Source organism: Platalea leucorodia, assembly GCF_965183815.1.
Source record: "Platalea leucorodia genome assembly, chromosome: 17".
NCBI classification, from domain to species: domain Eukaryota; kingdom Metazoa; phylum Chordata; class Aves; order Pelecaniformes; family Threskiornithidae; genus Platalea; species Platalea leucorodia.
The window spans coordinates 7,592,100-7,611,946 of NC_138839.1; the positions used below are offsets into that span (position 1 = coordinate 7,592,100).

General features: G+C 44.4%; 1 protein-coding gene across 1 annotated transcript in view; it reads left to right on the forward strand.

Moving 5' to 3' along the window:
* The window catches only part of UBR4 (ubiquitin protein ligase E3 component n-recognin 4), a 78,216-nt gene that overhangs the window by 57,020 nt on the left and 1,349 nt on the right, over positions 1 to 19,847 (forward strand). The window contains exons 84-104 of the mRNA XM_082328906.1: positions 479 to 588; positions 1,130 to 1,271; positions 2,044 to 2,125; positions 3,109 to 3,282; positions 3,710 to 3,831; positions 4,250 to 4,447; positions 4,574 to 4,654; positions 7,003 to 7,090; positions 7,498 to 7,625; positions 8,070 to 8,177; positions 8,408 to 8,527; positions 9,230 to 9,420; positions 9,768 to 9,941; positions 10,476 to 10,575; positions 11,131 to 11,349; positions 11,621 to 11,734; positions 12,057 to 12,199; positions 12,504 to 12,629; positions 13,404 to 13,598; positions 15,506 to 15,730; positions 19,222 to 19,312. Of these exons, the coding sequence (XP_082185032.1) occupies positions 479 to 588; positions 1,130 to 1,271; positions 2,044 to 2,125; positions 3,109 to 3,282; positions 3,710 to 3,831; positions 4,250 to 4,447; positions 4,574 to 4,654; positions 7,003 to 7,090; positions 7,498 to 7,625; positions 8,070 to 8,177; positions 8,408 to 8,527; positions 9,230 to 9,420; positions 9,768 to 9,941; positions 10,476 to 10,575; positions 11,131 to 11,349; positions 11,621 to 11,734; positions 12,057 to 12,199; positions 12,504 to 12,629; positions 13,404 to 13,598; positions 15,506 to 15,730; positions 19,222 to 19,312 (2,931 nt within the window). The remainder of the gene's footprint in view (positions 1 to 478; positions 589 to 1,129; positions 1,272 to 2,043; positions 2,126 to 3,108; positions 3,283 to 3,709; positions 3,832 to 4,249; positions 4,448 to 4,573; positions 4,655 to 7,002; positions 7,091 to 7,497; positions 7,626 to 8,069; positions 8,178 to 8,407; positions 8,528 to 9,229; positions 9,421 to 9,767; positions 9,942 to 10,475; positions 10,576 to 11,130; positions 11,350 to 11,620; positions 11,735 to 12,056; positions 12,200 to 12,503; positions 12,630 to 13,403; positions 13,599 to 15,505; positions 15,731 to 19,221; positions 19,313 to 19,847) is intronic.

A 19,847-nucleotide genomic window follows, 5' to 3' on the forward strand; every position in this document is an offset into this window, starting at 1 on the left:
AGATTATCGGTAGTTTCTGCATTTTATGCACTGTGCGGACGATACGAGTGGTGATATTTGGGGAGACTGTAACTGACTGCGTCTAATTGCAAGTCAGGTTTGCAGCTTTGTTCTCTTAAAAATACTGCATCTAAACCCTTATCCAGCAGTCTGCATGTTCTTTAACGCTGAACTTTAATTGCACAGTGCTCCTGCCTGTCTTCTTAGCTGCATTTTGACTACTGAATTTTCATAGGTCCTGGGCAAAAGTTTTTCTTCTTGTGTATGTGGATTAGTATGCCGCCTACACAGTGCATTGTTTAAACATTTTGGTGGCGAGCAAAGTAGGCGTTCTCACAGAATCAAGCGTTTGGAAGAACAAGAGAACACTGCCACCAGGTCGCCAAACTGGCCTAATGTATGCTGTGCCTGTTTGTAAGGTATCACTAGTTTATCTGTGCACATCAGATGCTACCCTCTCTTAATGCTCTTGCCTTAGGTGCTGTTTACTCCTGCCACTCAAGCTGCAAGGCAAGCTGCGTGTACTATTGTGGAAGCTCTGGCTACCATCCCCAGCCGCAAACAGCAGGTCCTTGACCTCCTGACAAGGTATTTCTGTGGTGCCACACTTAACAGCTCCAGGATTATTTTTCTTTAATTCCCATGAGAATCTCTCCCTTCTTCCAACTTCTCTCACGCCTTTCCCTTGTGTACCTTTGGTTCACAGGTCTTTTGGGGCTGGATTCTAAAATGTAATTCGCTGGGATGGTGTAGTTTTAGGAAGACTTTTTTTTTTTTTGCTGTCTGGCAGTAAGCTGTGGTAGTTCTGTGCTTTTCCCAGAAGTAAGCAGATGGTGTTCAGCTGTGGGGACAACATTTCCCCTGCCTCTTAGACAGCAAAATAATAGGGTGAGCTCCTGTGATATAACTTACCCCGGTTGATGGCAGTAGCACAGTTGGGGAGCACTTTTTTGGGGCAAAATACTGCTTTAGCCACTGAGTAATGAGTCTCAGTAGTTATGCTGCTAGCTGGAGGACAACAGGCAAGATAGATTTCTGGAGGCTTTTTCTTTCTTTCCATGGTGTCCTTAAGCTGTGAATGCCTCTCATTACTGTGATGTGGTTGTCAGCTTGTGTTTCTTTTTACCAGCTACCTGGATGAGCTGAGCGTTGCTGGCGAGTGTGCCGCCGAGTACCTGGCACTGTATCAGAAACTCATCAAACCGGCCCACTGGAAGGTCTACCTGGCAGCCAGGGGCGTTCTGCCCTATATTGGCAGCCTCATCACTAAGGTATGGACTTGTATGGAGGAACTAGGCAGCAACAGAAAGCTTGTCCCTGACCTGTCGGCTTGGCTTTTTTGCTTTGAAATCGTCATGTCTTTGATCAGTCCCCTGTTGCTGACCCTTGGCAGGTTTATGAAGTTCACACTTCTGCGCTGTCATCTCTGAACAGAAAGAGCTACAGTGGCTTTAGCCCCAGCTGTAGCATTCCTCAGCACAAACTGGCTGGTACACATTAATTAACTGCTCTGGGGGCAGCTATGCTAAGGGGTATAAATATTGCTACACTGTCTTGGCACCAGGTCCAAGTTGGAAGCTGTCTTAGTTGCCAGACTGGACTCCGAAAGCCCTTAACGACAAGGCAGGATTAGGTGTGCTACCATTCCTTGAGTGTGAATTACAGCCTGTTGGAGAAGCACCACGTTTAAGTTTCAGTTTTCAGAGTGTTAAGTCTTAGGAGTTTGCTGTCGTGATTCCTGGTGCACTCCAAAGAGGCAGATGGCATTCTCCGTATTAATGGCGGCCTTGAGCCCATCGTGGAGGGCCACTGGAGCAAAGCCGTGGTAATAAGTGGATATAGGGAGAAAATGAGGAGGGCGTTTGGGGTAGTTTTTCTCTCCTCTTCCCCTTCCATCCCCACTGCTGCGTTGCAGTTCTCGTTTCTCTGTGGCTGGCTCTGTTTCTTTGCTGTGTTCCTTTGCACCCCGTGTTAGACGCTCGCCAGCTAGTCGTTATTGGCATTGCAGTTTCTTGTCCTAATGGGCTTGTTAATCATTTTCAGGAAATAGCTCGTTTACTTGCCTTGGAGGAAGCAACACTCAGCACTGATTTGCAGCAAGGATATGCCTTGAAGAGTCTCACAGGTATTTGGTGGCATCAACACAAGTCCTGTAGTAGGATTAGGGATGAGGTGATCGTTCTGTAACAGCATGTAGCAGAATTTCAGAGGTGTGATTCAGTGTTTTACAATTGTCAGCTCTGGATTTTTGCCATCAATTTAACACTTAATCCCTAAATAGATTTTTCCTTATTTTTTGTGGTCAGTTTTAGTTTTTAGTTACCTGAACTGTGGTAATGGATTGTGAGGAAACTTCATCATATCACTTTCCTTCTCCATTTCTTAATTGCATTTATTGTACAGTATAATTGCCAGGACCATTGTAAACACTGCTGATTTATTCCTACCTGTTGTTTCCTACCTACTTATTCTATGGGAGCTTTTCTTTTTTGAATCTTCTAGGGCATGTTTTTTTCAGAAATGGAAGTACATCCAGGTCGTTGTTTTCATATCCTCTTCCATGTTCTTCAAAAATTAGTGGACTAATTCATAAAGCCTGGCTTCTTGCAAGAAAAAGCATGTTGATAAATATGTCATGGGAAAGAATCCAAGTGTTCGCTGATTCTTTACTTTACTATAGGAATGACCAATTTGGGGATATAACTGATAAATCACGTACCACGCTTGCTGTCACATCATCAGAGCTAGCTTAAATATTAGAAGGGGAGCAGTCATCTGCTTTTGCAATATCTCGCGACAGAAAAATGTCAAAAAGTGCAGAATTTTGTATGAAGCACTTAGAAAGCTCCTTATACCCTTTCCTCATTCCCTCACCATGGTCCCATGTGGTATAAATTAGAAGGCAGCTCTTGCAGGCCAGGAGTTTTGCCTCCAACCATTCAGTTCGTAGAAGTGAGCTTTAAACCACAGACTGACAATGGGAGTTGTAACAAGCCATTTCGTTGTGTTGCTTTTGTGGTATTGTGCCCTATTTGCTGGCCGCATGAAATTCAGAGCTAACAAATCAAACTCTCTCTACCACTTCCTGAATATCTCATTGCTTTATAGGTCTTCTCTCTTCCTTCGTGGAGGTGGAGTCCATCAAACGGCACTTCAAAAGCCGCCTGGTGGGTACCGTCCTGAATGGTTACCTGTGTTTGAGGAAGTTAGTGGTACAGAGAACAAAGCTGATCGATGAAACCCAGGACATGCTGCTGGAGATGCTGGAAGATATGACAACAGGTAAAACCACCTCGGTTCCATAAATACAGAGTCTGGGTCGATCAAGATGAAAAAGCAGATAGTTGCAGCCACACGAAGAGCTTCTTTCTGAAAGACTGCTGTAGTGAAGGGTTTTTTTATGGCTTGGACCTTCCAATGTTTCCTTTTGGCACATAAAAGGTAAATAACATTCCTGGAGTCGTCTCTTATGTTCCAGGAATTTAAACCTCCTCCTTTTTATGGGTTTACTGCAGCCCAAGCATGCGAAGGGTTTTCCTAGTAAACATACCAATAAACAGCCTTTCATCTTTTAAGTAGTGGATATGCAAAAGAAGAGGGCACCAGAGTATGGTGCTTATTGCAGGCAGATTTATTGTGTATGCTGAGTTAAAATGGAACCTGTAAAATTGACTCCTGTGTCTTTTTTCATACTTCTGTTTCTTGGCAGGCACAGAATCTGAAACCAAAGCCTTTATGGCAGTGTGTATAGAGACTGCAAAACGTTACAGCCTTGATGACTACAGGACTCCAGTCTTCATCTTTGAGAGACTATGCAGTATTATCTATCCTGTAAGTACAGAGATGGCTGTAGCATCGTTTATAAAGTTAGGCTTCTTAAATAGATACAGTTGCTTGCATTTTGGCAAAAAAACAATGGTGTCTACAATAACGATTTAATATTAGCCAGTGTAGAACTGTAGTAATATGGTATCCCATTTGGGGGTTTTCGTATTCAGGTTCCCTGCTGTGGCATGCTCTGTGCAAAAAAGCAGAACCGGTAGTATTGTTTCATGCTGAGGAATTTGCTTACGAAAGGATACTAGACATCCCCTCCGTGCCACAGGGGTGGCAGTGTACGGCAGGATGCAGCAGTGACGAAAGCACTGAAGGTTTAGGGGCATCCTGTCACTTGCTGCCATAAAAATGCAGGAATGGGAGTGTGGTTAGGAGAAAACTTATTCAGTCTGTCTCTGCTGCTGTTCTTTAGGAGGAGAATGAAGTGACAGAGTTCTTTGTAACTCTGGAGAAAGATCCCCAGCAGGAAGACTTCTTACAGGGCAGAATGCCAGGAAATCCCTACAGCAGTAACGAGCCTGGCATTGGGCCACTCATGAGGGACATCAAGAACAAAATCTGTCAGGACTGTGACCTGGTAGCTCTGCTGGAGGATGACAGCGGAATGGAGGTGAGAATGCACAAGCGTGGATTTCTTGCACGGATGCGTGGGGCTGCCATTTCTAGGCAGCTGATGATTGCTAGAATGGTGTTGCAATGTGAGCTTGTTCTTGACTTTTTATTTTCTCCCTTTCAGCTTTTGGTGAACAATAAGATCATCAGTTTGGATCTGCCTGTGGCTGAGGTCTACAAGAAGGTGTGGTGTCCCACTAATGAGGTATGTGTTATCTTTATATGTGTTAACAGCGCAAAGCACCTGTCCTTGGTATTACCAAAAAAATGGGGGGGGAAAAATAAAAATCGTACAAGTCGGGATTTATTTTCTGGCGTATAATTTCTTGGGTGTAATTGGTCAGCACCTTTCTGTGCTCTCTTAGACTGTTACTCAATTCTGCAACATAAGTGATTTAAAAGCACATAATGTTGACCCAGGTGAGCGTATGGAACCTAGCCGTGTAGCGTATCAGATATGTGAACTCTCTTCTTGAGTAACAAACTTTCTTACATTCCTTTGGGGAAATAGCTGAACTTTGTGTCACCGCCTTTCAAAGCGCGTTTCACACTCCATCTGCACGTGACAGTTTAATGCGTGTGTACAGACAGGGACACCAGATTGCACCATCAATCTGCGCTTCAGAGATGAACCCAAGTTATTTATGCAGAGAGAGCATCCAACGTTTCTCCGTATTACTTTGCACTTCTGCTCCTTTGCTTTTCATGTAGGAATCTCAAGAACTTGACAGATTTCATCCTCCCAGTTTGCTCTTAATAGTGTGTATCGCCTGCTTTTCAGATGAAGAAAGGGACCCAACTGTCTTAAGGGACTAGTCCACCATGTCACAGTAGGTCTGTTCCAGAGGTGGATGTGCTCCAGAACAAGCTCTTCCCTTCCTTTTCTTATAGCCACTAAAATAAACTCCCTCGGAGAAGGAATCCATCAGGCTAAGTCTCGCCCATTACGAATATGTTCTTTAGAGGCACTGCTAGTAGCTCTTGAGATCATAAAAGAAGACTGATTTGCCCAACATTTCTGGTTCATTCCTCATTTACTCTTGGGTTGCAGTCACCTTTGACTGAAACCCCGGGTTCCTGAAACCATTTGTTTGCTGTGCTTCTGGGGAAGAATTCAAACAAAATGCCTGTTTTCCGTGCATTATGATACAGGGAATGGTTCTCATCAAGCTTTATTTAAGTAAAAAAGCCTTCTGTACTGCAAAATCAAGCCCAAAGCTAGGTGACAGTGATAATTTTCTAGCAAGGTGCCAACCTGGATAGGGAAACGCGGTGCTGGTCTTAATCTGCGAAGTCTAATTTGAACTGTAATCAAGTTACTGAGGGAAATGATTGCGCGTGCTGCCCCAGCCTGCCCGCCCGCTTGGAGCGGCGAGGTGCCGTTGCCGTGAGATGCCGAGCTGTAGCCGATGTGCGGCTCTCCCAGGATGCAGTGCTGGTGGTGAAAGGCAGAGTTTGCTCAGCATTACTGTCGATGAACAGCTTTCATCTGTCTTCCTTTGTGTGCACCTCCGCAAAGCGCTTCTGGAGCCGCAGCTCACGTTCCCTAGGAAATAGACAGGCGCACAAGAACGCAACCTCAGGCCCCTTTTTGTTTCCCTTGTCTCTCACTGGCTTTTTTTGTTCATCTGCCATTTTACCAGGGCCCCTGTGGTGTTAATTGCTGGTCTCTAGCGTGGCCTTTGAGCAGATCTTCCCCCCAGGGCTTTCCCTGTGCTTATGTATTTGCTGTGACATTAAGCACTGCTTATTCCACATTAGGCTTAGTGCGCTCTCTGACAGGTTTTCTCTCGCAAGGTCTCCTGCTCCCAAATCTGGGATTTTTCTTTTCTGCTTTTTATTCAGACCTATGGATTAAAACGGAAAGTTTAGTGATATGCTGTCAGTATTTCCAGCTGGAAATGCATCTGGAAAACTAGCCCTTTCCCAGGGTAAAAGCACGGCTTGTGCTTCAGTGGGTTTGGCTGTATCATTTTAGTAATGTACTGTCTTACTGAAAGCTCATTAAATTGCCTTTTACTCCTCCTCTTCCATTTTCCATCACTGCAGATTTTATCTGTTTGAAAGCACTCATCCAATTAGCCTCTCCTGCTTCATGTACGGGGCTGTGCCTGATCCCTGTATTTCCCAGGTATGCTGTGCAGTACCCTTGGAGGGAAAGGTTGCTGTGGAAAGCAGGCATTTCTCTGTAGATGAACACGTTTTGCTTGGCTAGATCTTTCGCTGGTGCTAAAGGAAACTGTTGGAGACGATATAAGGAGGAAGAGACTGTTTATTACCAGCCTGTCCATCTAATTGGCGGTGCTAGGAAAAGGAGGACAGACCCGTAGATGAGTTATTGATGTCTTTGCAGGCGGTGGCTTTACTGTTGTTTTTAATTCGTCTGAGTAAGGGGGAATGAGGGAGTGAAAGATTTCTCTGTGTTACCATCTGCAGTCAAAAGAGCGCAGAGGAGAGCTGAGGCTGGAGTGTCCGTTACACACTGTAACGAGAACCGGACTTGTATATAAGTGTCCACAGAGGTATAGTTAATATAATGCTCCTCTCTTGCAGGGGGAGCCGATGAGGATCATTTACCGCATGCGAGGGTTACTAGGAGATGCAACTGAGGAATTCATTGAGTCTCTCGACTCCACTACTGGTAATGCACTTGTCTGCTGAAAGCTGGGATTAGATTTGAAATCTGAGGTTCGCTGCAGAGCAATGACACTATTATCCTTACAGCAGTGAGCTTAAAGTTGATTGACATTGCTTTTGCTACATTTACCTGCTTCACCTAGAGTGGAGGAGGATTTTAATAATGCTTTAAGTCTATACTTTAAGCGTGAACACTTGCATGGCACAGGACCGTTCTGCCTGGCGCTTCTTCGTATTCCTGCTCATAATTCTTTTCAAATTCAATACAGTTGAAGTGCCTGGAACTGCTGGTAAATGTGTCCTACTCTACTCTGTTTTGCTTCACTGTTTTGTCCCTGCACGACAGGGGACTGCATGAGCTTGGCATATTGTGGCTGCTTCCTTTCTTCACAATCTGTGTCTGTCCTGTAGATGAAGAGGAGGATGAGGAAGAAGTGTATAAGATGGCAGGTGTCATGGCCCAGTGTGGAGGCTTGGAGTGCATGCTCAACAGACTGACTGGAATCAAGGACTTCAAACAAGGCCGGCACCTCTTAACCGTGAGTCTCAGCTTCTGTTCTTTGGGGTCAGGAGTTATGTGCTGGAAAATGCCACAAATGTTAATGAAGTTTAGTTGTCTGCCTTGTGTTGCAGTTTAAGCGTTGGAGCAGAGGTTTCAATTCACTAATTCATGAAAATCTGAGAAATTCCTTCTTTCCCTCTTCCGTTCCTCTTGGTTAACAATTCTTTACAAAGACTTTGAAGTGTGTAGAAGCTGAGGAGTTGGTAAGACTAAATCCTGCCTTGCTAGAGTGATTGTTTTCTGCCTTGGCCTTACTAGAAAACCAAAGCTGTCCTAAGGTTAATATTGGTCTAAACGTCTGGCTTGTACTTTACCCTGGAAGTGTGGAAACTGGCTATATTATCAGATGCTTTTAGTTTGAGCAAAATCCTCCTACTCATTTTGAAGGTACTGTAGAGAATGCATTCTCTGTGTTTTGTAGGTGCTGTTAAAACTGTTTAGTTACTGTGTGAAGGTGAAAATAAATCGTCAGCAGTTGGTCAAGCCGGAGATGAACACTTTGAATGTCATGCTGGGAACTCTTAACTTGGTAAGGACAACCTGGACTTTCATAAAGTGTTTTTTATGGACTCCAATGAATTTAAAGTACCTCTGACTGTCATGCTGCCTTATGACACCTACAAGAGATCTTAAATACTGCTGGACTGGCACTGCAAATTATCTGTTAGCCGTTCGTTATCTCTTAGTGAGTGGAAGTGTGTGGGTCAGTTAAACCAGTTACTGCTGGCGTTACAATAACTGTAACGCCATCTTCTCCAGGCTCTGGTGGCTGAGCAGGAAAGTAAGGACAGCGGAGGAGCGGCCGTGGCAGAACAAGTGCTTAGTATAATGGAGATCATACTGGATGAATCCAACGCAGAACCTCTGAGCGAGGACAAGGTGAGTGCCTGGGGCTCAGTGCTCAAATGGAAATGTTGACTGGGATTCAAGGCTTGCAAATATCTTATTATAGTGATGCTGAGCTTCAGGAGCTGTAGAGGAGTGCTAAATGGGAATCTAACCCTTGTTACGCTCGCTGGCGTGTCTTAGCAGGCCGTGGAGGTAGGGCAAGAGGAGTGCCCTGAACCAAAAGCACTGCGAGGCTTCTTTAGGATGATTCTTGCACAGCCGGAGTGGGTGTATTAGGCACTGCTTGGATCCCTTCCTTGCTGCTTTGGGCCACAGGCCAGTGAGAGACAAGAAAAGACACAGCTCTGCCTTGTTTTTTGCAGTGTTTTCGTACATGTTGAAAACATGATTGATTTTCCAGCTATTTGAGGATAAAAACTGTATCTCAACTAGACTGAGAAGAGTTTCTCACTCATGTTTTGAAACTATTGGTGTATAGGAATCTGATGTCCTTTGGGTTGCGATTATTAGACCTTTTTGACTGAAAATGCTTTAATAGTAGGTGGAAGAAGTCAGTTGTCAGCTAGAGGAGTTGATACAGCCATTGCACGAGACATTTGGGAATGAGTCTGGGTTTTGTTCTTCATCAGGCTATCTTGATCAGGGTCTAGACCTCTAATCCTTCAAGACTGGGTTTTCTTGAAGGTGGTAGATTTATTCCTGAACATAAATCATCCTCTTCTTCCTTTGCAGGGTAACCTCCTCCTAACGGGTGACAAAGATCAGCTGGTAATGTTGCTCGATCAGATTAACAGCACTTTTGTCCGTTCCAATCTCAGCGTCTTGCAAGGCCTGTTACGCATCATCCCTTACCTGTCCTTTGGGGAAATGGAGAAAATGCAGATTCTGGTTGATCGATTCAAGCCCTACTGTAACTTTGATAAGTATGTTGTTATATTTCAACTAAAAGCACGTGAAATCAGTTGTACTGACAAGTCTATGGTTTCTTTTCTCATTGATGCTTACTTTAGTGTAATGTAAAGCTTCAGAGATTCCAGATGCATAAGCTTAATTTCCTGTTTCACTTCTAAGCCATTTTTAAAAGAAATATGTGAGCGTGTAGCTCAAGAAATAGGGCTTTAGAGTATATTCTGAGGTGACAAGGGTCTGAGTAGCTTTTCTGAGTGTCTGAGCTGGAGTAGGTACGTGCGTTCAGCGATAATGTAATGAGAATTACAGGCAGAGGTTTTTGGAGAGCCTCCCAAGTTAACCATTTCTTCTCTTCGTGCAGGTATGATGAGGAGCACAGTGGAGATGACAAAGTTTTCCTAGACTGCTTCTGTAAAATAGCAGCGGGAATAAAGAACAACAGCAACGGCCATCAGCTGAAAGATCTCATCCTTCAGAAGGGAATTACGCAGAATGCCCTTGACTACATGAAAAAGCACATTCCCAGTGCAAAGAAGTAAGAGTCACTGCTTAATGTATGCGATAATCCTGACCATCCTTCTCTCATTTCATCACCACAACAGTCTTCCAAGAAAGCCGTTAATAAGTCTGTATTCAGAAGCACTTAGATTTGGTACAGCTGTGATGCAGAGGGTCTGGTGAGACAGTGCCACTGTAGGGATGGGCTAAAAAGCCTGTAATCTGCCCATTTGATACCCGTCTGAGCTGATTTCTTGGCTATCACGATGCTTGTGTTTCCTGCCTGTTCCTTACCTATTGCACTGTAACAGAGCTTTTGCTATTGATGGCCAGCTCATGAACATAAAACAAATCCCAAGGCTAAGAGTTGACACCATGGCTATTAGCGTGCACAACATCGAACTGGGAGTGTGAATGTCACTTCATTAATTAGTGGAGGCGGGACACAGGGGGAAGGGTGCTTGTCTTGCCTGCAGCCTGTGCTCTGCAAGCTGTGCTGCTGGCTGACCGCCAAGTGCCTTTTCGGAACGGGTGACTGCCCTTCAGCTGCTGCCTCTTGCTTTCTGTGCAGTTTGGATGCAGACATATGGAAGAAATTCTTATCTCGACCTGCACTTCCTTTTATCCTCCGCCTGCTCCGAGGACTTGCCACGCAGCACCCTGCTACGCAGGTAAGGAGACTGTCCTGAAAGCCAAGTAGGACTTGGCTGGCTTGTTACGCTGCTTTTTGTGGCTGTAGCGAAGCAGTTATTTTGATAGTAGTTAATTCTATGCTGGTTTTTGTTGGGCTTGGAGAGACACACCAGCCTCAGGTATCATCTGCTAGTCTGGAAAGTCTGGAGGGAAGAGATATTGACTTAAATATCTTCTCATTCTATGTGGTGTGAGGTGTACACACCAATGTGAAAGAGAAGGTAATTTAGGATTGTGAACTATATAGTATTGATAGGCTTCTCAGGGCCTGATTGTTGTTTTAAGAATGCTCTTTATCCAACATCTGGCCTCTTAGTAATGGCCAGCGTAGAGGCATATTGCCCCAGTCTCGCATGCATTTTTGAGGTCCAGGGTCCATAATGTAGAAGCATCGAAGAATAAAGTAAGACACTTGGCAAAAATTGTTCCAGATCAGTGCTTCTGCTCAGCCGTTGTGGGTGGGATTAGAGGGAAGAGTTACTGTCGTGTGCACCTGTTTTCTGAAGAAAGTGCTGTGTTTCAATCACTATTAGGTGCTAATAGGTACAGACTCGATTACCAACCTGCACAAACTGGAGCAGGTGTCTAGCGATGAAGGGATCGGGACGTTAGCGGAGAATCTTCTGGAGGCACTGAGGGAACATCCAGAGGTGAATAAGAAGATTGATGCTGCCCGGAAGGAGACACGTGCAGAGAAGAAGCGTATGGCCATGGCAATGAGACAGAAGGCCTTGGGCACTCTGGGGATGACGGTAATGTCTTGTTTGCACTGACGACAGGCTAGTCATCTAGTGATCTTTTATTTCAGTCTTGCTAAAACTGCCACACAAGGAATTGTGTAAAATGATTTACAGACAAATATTGCAGAGCTCAAGCCCACGGTTTGCTTGGTGCTGCTGGGAGAGTAAATACGGTTGCTAATAGCAGGCTGGGAAATGGGTTGGGCATTCCCGTTACAGTGGTGTGGGGTTGGTGGTGTTCGTCATTGTCTTTTTAACCTGCTTGAGTTGTTCTCTCTTTCAGACGAATGAGAAGGGTCAGGTAGTGACCAAGACTGCGCTGCTCAAACAGATGGAGGAACTTATAGAAGAACCAGGTCTGACTTGCTGCATCTGCCGGGAAGGATACAAGTTTCAGGTAAAGTGAGCTACATTTGCAAAGCCCCCTCAACAGCCGAGGGGACTTGCCAGTGTCCGGCTGCACAAGGGTTGGTGCATTGGCTCTGGGAGATCCGGAAATCTCAGGTTTGGTGCTTGGGATCAGTAATTCCAGAGGTGGTTGGGAAGTGGAATTGTGCTTCCAGTGAAAGCTGGATGTCAGTGAAAGCTGGAAAAAGATTTGATCAGTGTAAGTTTGAGGTAGGGACTGGGAGAGATGAAATTTACTGCAATGTCAAGATAGTACAAAGTGTGAACTATTACAGAAGTGAATAATTAACATGGCGGTTGTGTCATTGCAGCCCACGAAAGTCCTAGGTATTTATACTTTCACCAAACGTGTTGCACTAGAGGAGTTTGAGAACAAGCCCCGAAAACAACAGGGATACAGCACAGTCTCTCACTTCAACATTGTCCACTACGACTGTCACCTTGCAGCTGTCAGGTATGCTCTGGTCACAGGCTGATAGTGGTGGTCGATGTTGTTTTCCAACGTTTGTGAGCCTGGCACTTGGCCTTGTAACTCAGGGTGGGTTTGCTTATGAGTTGATCGCTTTGCAGCCTGGAGACAGCCACGGGCTTCTCTGTTGTGGTCTGCTTAAAGTGCCAAATAGAGGCCAGGCCTGGACACTGAAAAGCGAAGTCCATAATGTAAAGAAGCTGTGGAATTGTCAATTTTTTTGTAGTTTCTTAGACAAAAACTTACATACTTCTAACTTGCCTGGGTGTGGCTTGCTTTCTCAATGCAGGCTTGCTCGTGGCCGTGAAGAATGGGAGAGTGCAGCCCTACAAAATGCCAACACCAAGTGTAATGGGCTCCTGCCAGTCTGGGGACCTCATGTGCCAGAGTCTGCTTTCGCTACTTGCTTAGCACGGTGAGTAGAAAAAGTTACTTCTCGAGCTGTTTTGCATTTGGGTAGGTGAGTCAGTGATTCCACAGAGGCATGCTAGTTTCAAACCATGGAATCAAAGATGATGGCAGCTAAATCTTAGTAAACCCGAGCCATTTCAGATTCTACCATCAAGAGTTCATCTCCTAAAAAAGTGCAGGTGTCTCTTTGCTTCTTGGCTTCATATAAATAAATAAATTCATTACCTCCTTAGCCCCTGGTCGCTCCTGAAGATGCAGTGTACAGTAACAACGTTGATTCATTTGCGGCCCAGTGACCCCCTGCTTTACGAAAGAAACCTGCCTGACACCAACGGATTCCCTTGTGTGGATTTCCAAACCCCTGTTGGGTGGTAGCGAGTTGCAGCAGCCTGACCACTTAACCTAGAGCAGATGGAGACGGTTCATCCTGTTGTCAGTGTTCTGGTCCACCTTGTGCTGGGTGGTACAGTCACGTTAGAAATCAGGAGTGGTAACATCTTTAAGGCATTTCAGCCAGGGAGCTGTATCCCAAGCCCTGGACATGGGAAAATAGTAGTGATAAGTGTATATATGTATGCAGATGGAATTGGATTTGCCAGAGTAAGCTGAGAGCCTCCCTTTGGGGAGGTTAATTGAAGGTAGCAGTGCTTGCATTTTTATATCCTGTTCATTTTTTAAAGCTTTTCTATGAAACGCTTGCTCAGATTCTGAGCTATGGTGTGGAAGAAGAAACTTTAATAAAGTTTTTAATAAAGTAACACTTGCGGCTGTTTTTCAGACACAACACGTACCTCCAGGAATGCACAGGCCAGCGGGAACCCACCTACCAGCTCAATGTCCATGACATTAAACTGCTGTTTCTCCGTTTTGCGATGGAGCAATCATTCAGCGTAGATACTGGAGGAGGAGGAAGGGAGAGCAACATACACCTCATTCCATACATAATCCACACGGTGCTCTACGTCCTCAACACGTCAGTACCTTTCTCTTAGCAACAACCTCTGCCTTCCACTCTTAGTCTCAGAAGGGTCTGTAAGAGCTGCAGTCTGGGCTTTGTTACGTGTATGTGGCGAGAAAGGTGGGAAATCACACAAAAGTTTTAGGAGGAACCAAATTGCGCATCTTAAGCAGATTGTTAGAGGTTTGCATTGTTTGGAGTAAAGCGTTGCCGCCTGAACATGCAGGATAACAGGGAACCTATTGAGTAAAAGCAATTGGGAACTAGCTTCTCTTTCCATTCTAGATGTAATTATTACCTCTGGGGTGAGCAACAGGGTTATTAGATTAAAGAAACACTGCCAGCTTAATTTTCTCCGGAGCAGACAGAAGAGAGACACTATGATGAAGTAATTGGTGTTGAAAACTTAACCCTGGTATCATTTTATCCAATATTAAAATAACACAATCGGGTTTGCTTCCAGTTTTGACATACTGGAATTCTCCTGTAGTGTTCAGGTCAATCAGATTTTCCTGACATTTTCAAGTTGGGTGGTTTTTTTTTTTTTGTTATTATTATTTTTTACCAACAAACAGCAGCATAGGAGCACTTCTGATGAAGTGTTTCAGTAAGATCTTATTTATGTAACGCATAAGATAAGGGCGTGCTTTGGCTTGACGCTATGTCTAAGTGTACAAATCTATAGGCACCTAAGTGCTTTGGAATGCATGAGCTGGTTCTGAGAATACAGCACCCCATGCGAAAACGTAATGATCTTACACCTTTTATTTGTGTAGTTAGATACTAGAAAGTAATACTAATCAGATGAGGGTATAAATGTTAAAACATACGCCTCTTCAACCAAGGTCACTCCAAATGGAGTGCAATGAAATCTCTCTCACTTTCCTGCCTGGAACTAATCAACGTTTTGGCTCTAATACAGTTTGTCTATTGTTTTTAATATCTATCTCCAGATCCCTGTGCTATTGTTTTCCGAGTCCCTTGGGAGACAAATAAATGAAATGGTTCTTTTCATCTCGTTAGTCTGCTTACTGGCACCAGAGAGCCCAGAACCTGCTGTGCGGCTGTTGTATAAAAATGCATTATGTAGTTTCCAGACATTATTTTTTTCTAAAGACATGTTTGATATTAAATGGAGAAAAGGAAGAGCTACTAGTTGGCTACCAGCTGCATCATGTAGCAAATTAAAAGGTCACGCAACGCTGACACCCAGACACAGCTTTATCTGCTAGGGGTACTCCTTCATACCTTACTGGTAGGGAGGGCATATCTGACTTAAAAATCGAGGGACCTGCCTGGCTGGCAGCCTGTTCCTGATGAAGTAGAGCAATAGACTGTGGTAAAGCATGATACATCTTCGCAAGGTCTACTGTAACGCCGCGTTTGCATGGTCAGCTCTGGGGTGTCAGGACTCCTGAAGAGATGGGAGCTAGGGGAAAGAAAAGAAAATTATATATATAAGCTTACAGTAAATACGCTATCTTTTTGGTTTTGGCCTGTATCTTCTTCGTGATTGTTTTTGTGGTAGATGAATAACATAAATCGATTCTCAGGTCTGGCTGTAGGAGCTGCAGTCACGTGCTTAGTGTCAGATGGGAGACGGTACAACCTGAACACGGGAACTGGCTGGCCTCCCTCTATTTTTTCTCTGAAAACAGGAAAAATAGCTCTACAGTAGTATTGCCCTCTACTGGGGCAACGCCAATTGCCTTGCAAACCTCGCTAGTACCATACACAGCTCCAAGGAAAAGTGAGTTTGCTAGGTTTGTGTGCTTCACTGGGAGCAAATACTCAGCACTGGGAGCAGATAGTGCGAAGCTAGCACTGCTTTTTCCTGTGTTTCCTTTATAAAAAGCTCCTGAGATGTAGCAAATTAACCTGTAAGAGCCAGAACAGCTGCTGAAGCTTTTCTTGTGTTTCAGAACTCGAGCAACGTCGAGGGAGGAGAAGAACCTCCAGAGCTTCATGGAGCACCCCAAAGAGAAGTGGGTGGAGAGTGCCTACGAGGTGGACGGGCCCCATTACTACACCGTGCTGGCGCTGCACATCTCGCCCCCCGAGAAGTGGAAAGCCATGCGAGTGGAGATCCTCAAGAGGCTCCTCATCACCTCCCACGCGCGAGTGGTGTCACCAGGGGGAGCCAGCAGGTTAGCCACGACCCCGCTGCTGCTCCGCAGCTGCCAGCTTACTCATGTTACTGTCACAGTAGTCAGAGCAGCTTATGGGGAGCGAAGGAATGGAGCGTGCATATTTTAGAACAGCAGACATTAACCCTTCTGAGTAGCTTTGTGCTCGGCGTTGCAGAGGTATGGGCAGGAGCATTCAATTCTGGGTGTTTTTGGAGCAAATCGATCAGTTGATCAGTGGAAATGATGCTTTTCCCAGGAGTATAGCTAAAAGTAGGACAATGGCAAGATGCTTATTTCCCCCCCACCTCAAGTGGAACACTGTAGTAACTTCTGTTGTGTGCTGTTTCACTGCAGCTAGCGTGCTCTTTGCTTGCCTTCCTAAAGAAGCTGTTTCTGCGCTCTTTTGATCAGTGCACCAGCTTCCTTAAACAGAAAAATAGAAATAGAAATCAAATGCCATTGCTTTTAAAAAAGAAAGAAATCAATAGCAGCTGTCAAGCACTTGAAGTACAAGAATAAGTGGCTGTGCCTGCCTGACAAAAGCCCATACTTCCAGAGAAGGAAGGGGAATTCCAGTTTCTGAAAAGATGATTTTAAATAGCTGTCATAATTAGGAATAAATTCATTATTATTCTAAGTCGCCTTAAAGGGCATTCTTATTCTGATGACATTAATTATGTGTTTGATAAAGCCATTACATTGTAGTAACACACAACACAGCATGCATCAATGCTATTAGAGGCATCAAAAGTGAAAGAGCCCTTAAAGGGGCTCCTGTATTGATTTCTGTGCTAGTTTCTGCGGTTCAAGCTCAGCCTGCTCTGTGTTGGTGTCTCCTATTTCCACCACCCTGCCTGAGTTCTGGGAAAGGGGGTTTAACAGGAGATATTATTGTGGAGGTCTGCTTTCTCAGACACAAGGACATGCAGCTTTTCATGTGGCCTGCAAAAGAGACTGGTAAAGCAAAGCCCCTCTCTGGGTTTGCTGTGGATGTTTGGTGTTTTTTAAAACCCGCAGTAAACGATTCTGTTTCTTCCCTAACTTATCTCATAGCATATATGTAATAAAAGCATATTGAAACGGACATAGCAAGAAACCTCTAGCTAAACCGTCCAATTTCTGGAATTTCAGGGGAAAACACTCAGAAATAGTTCTCGGGAATTATGTCAAGGTTTATTCAAGGGCTTTCTTTAATCCCTGCAGACTAAGAGAGCACAAAGCCTTCCACTGATAATACCTCTCAGAAATAGAAATATGGCAATTCTTATTTCCAAGGTCTGTGCTTATTTATTCTGGTGGAAAATCAGGAAGAGGGCGATGGACAGTGAAATGCTCTGCAGATAAGTGCCAATACCTTGAATTTGTAGGCTAAGGCAACGAAGAAGCCAGTGTCTGTAACATCAGAGTAATACGTCTGCATACAAAAGATTAAAATTAGCATTCCACCTTAGATGCAGTGCAAGGGTGTTATCTGGGAGCACCACCATTCAGAGCACATCGGGGTGGTGTGGGCTGAAGGTTGGAGACGCACGGACTCGCTGCTACCTTTACTGGGGGAGATGGAGAGAAGTCACTATAGGAACCAACAATGCATCCAAAAGCAGCTGAGGATCAACTCGTGATCCTAAAAAGGGCCTGTAAATCTTATTAATGAAGATGCAGGTGATACTCTACATTCCCTCATACTTAAATGAAGGCAAAAAATACTGCCTGTGCCCTGTCCTGTGGTTAGGTGTTTTATCCAGCTGCTCAGCTGGATTAGTCAGTGTAAGACAGATTTGAGGAGAATCTAGCCAAAAACGTCTTCTGTCTCTGCCAGGAGCTACAGCTATCGCAGTTTGTCTGCGAGACCGAAGTGAGGGATATTCAGCACCTTCTGGGTTTTAGAAACACTTTGTATTTAAATCCAGAGATTAAATTACCGGGTTGGATAGGAGTTCTGGATTTGTTCTTTTTTTGTAAATAGAGAGGACTGAATCAAGTGACCGATTACCTGCTCGTTATTCTGAACCAAGAATTCTGGCTAGAAAAATCCTATACACACTTTGCAGTATAGCTTTCATCTGGAGTTTGGGAGGAAAATATCCTTTTGATTTTTTTTCCCTTTGCTCCTGACTGTGACCTTTCTAAAATATTCATGAGAGAAGCGAGGCTCCCAAAGTGTTCATGTCTAACTTTCTGCTGGCAATCCATGCATAGCTGATGAGCCTGAACCCAGCTTACATTAATGAAAATGCTGCAGCTATTCTATGAAGTAGCTGTTCCAGAAGGTAGCTACCAGACTTAACCCACGAGGGCCTTTTAGTTTTCAATTAAAGGAGCAGACTCCAATTAGATCAAAACCATTCACATAAAAAGAAAGTCTGTCTTGCAGTATTTGGGAGTCTAGAATTAGCCTCTCTCTAAGTTGCTGTTCTTCCCGTGGAAATTTAGTCACCTTTACTAATTGGTTTTCCTTTAAATAATTAGGCCTAGCTGCCCAAGCAGACTGCCACCTACCAAGCCGTCTGTTTTAAGGGCAGACACACAAATGTTGCCTTTTAGAATAAGAGCAGCAAAATGTTCATTTTCCCCCCAAAAACCCCAACTTTTGGCAGATTGCAGTTGGACCCGTGGTCAGATGATATCCTTTTGTCTTGCTGGCTCGTGTCAGTGGCAGCTGAACTAGTTCTAGATGCATAAAAAGGGCTTTTTGCTTTTTTTTCCTAAAGCTTTTAAGTGGCAAGCAGGAAGCGGCATGTGATGGAGGCAGATGTACCTGAGAAACACATGCAAGAAAATTCCAAACCCATTAGAGTTGCTGGCAAGAGGTTCCGCCTTGCCAGAACCTGTTGGTGATTAATCCTTTAAACTTTGGGAGCTGTTATCCCAGCACAGCTCTGCACCTTTTATAGCATTTTTCCAGCCAGATGCTGAATTTCCAAAAGCAGAAGTCCTTCTTTCGTGGCGATAAAATAACCAAGAAGATATTAAATGGAAATTTCTCCATTTCTTCAAGGGCAAGATATTTCCCTCAGAGTCTTTCAGAGACACGTTTGTGAGTTAGAAGCGAGAATATGTTCTCTGTCATTGATACAGACGGTGTCTTAGACCTAGATTCAGTCATTTCTTCAGGAACCTGCTGTGCTCCGAGCAGTGAGCATACAAATGGGGGCTGCGCATTGTTTTTTCCAACTTTGCTGTTGACTTCCTACATAGCCTTAGCAGTGCACTTCCCTCTGTGCTTGTTTTCTTCCTGTGAAATAAGGTTTTATTGGCTAACTGCTTTGGTTACACTAGGCACAGCTGGTAAAGCGACTTCCTACCCGTAGGAATCGTTGCACAGAAATTACGGATGCCTAAGGTTTGTTTCGTGTCCAAGAGCACACAGCGAAGCTTACTCGGAGCCATTCCCCATGTGCATTATTGATCGGCTTTTTGGCCGTTTCAGCTTTCGTGCTATTCATCAAATCGGTTACCAAAGTGTAGTAAAGTGATTAACTCAAAGATTGATTTCATTATCTTCCTAGACTGGCAGATAAGACAGTGAAGGAATACGCAACGTACCGCTCTGGCCTTCTCTTCTGGGCCCTAGTAGATCTTATTTACAACATGTTCAAGGTAAGAAAAAACACTGAGGTTCATCTGTGTCAGCTTTCTAACCTGAGCCACTACATGCCTTTGAAATAGAAGGCAGAGTTTGAAGCCCCTTTTTCCAAGATCCTTGGAAACATAAAACTTCACCTTGTACGAGCAGAAGGGCCGCAAGAGGCTGCCTGTGCTAATTGCAGCCCTTGCAATTTGGTGTCTGAAGGATCGAGGGACTTCTCCAGTTTGCAGCACTCCTCCTGTATTGTCTATTTGCTTATTTTTTCTGTTCATCGTTCACTAAAGCAAGGACATTCAGAGCTGCACCAGGGAAACAGCTGGGTAAGGAAGGAGGTAGGGGCATCTACCAGAAAGAAGCTTGCAGCTTCCAAAGAGGGTTAAATAATTAGGGTGAGAAAATGCCTGCGACCTTGTTTGCATTCTGTACAAAAAGATTATAAAGTCACGTATGGGGTAACTTTTTCTGCGTGGCTTGTCTACAAGAGGCAGGGGATGCAAGTCCAAGAGCAACGGGAGAAGGCATCAGGGTTTGCAGCTGTTCTTCTAA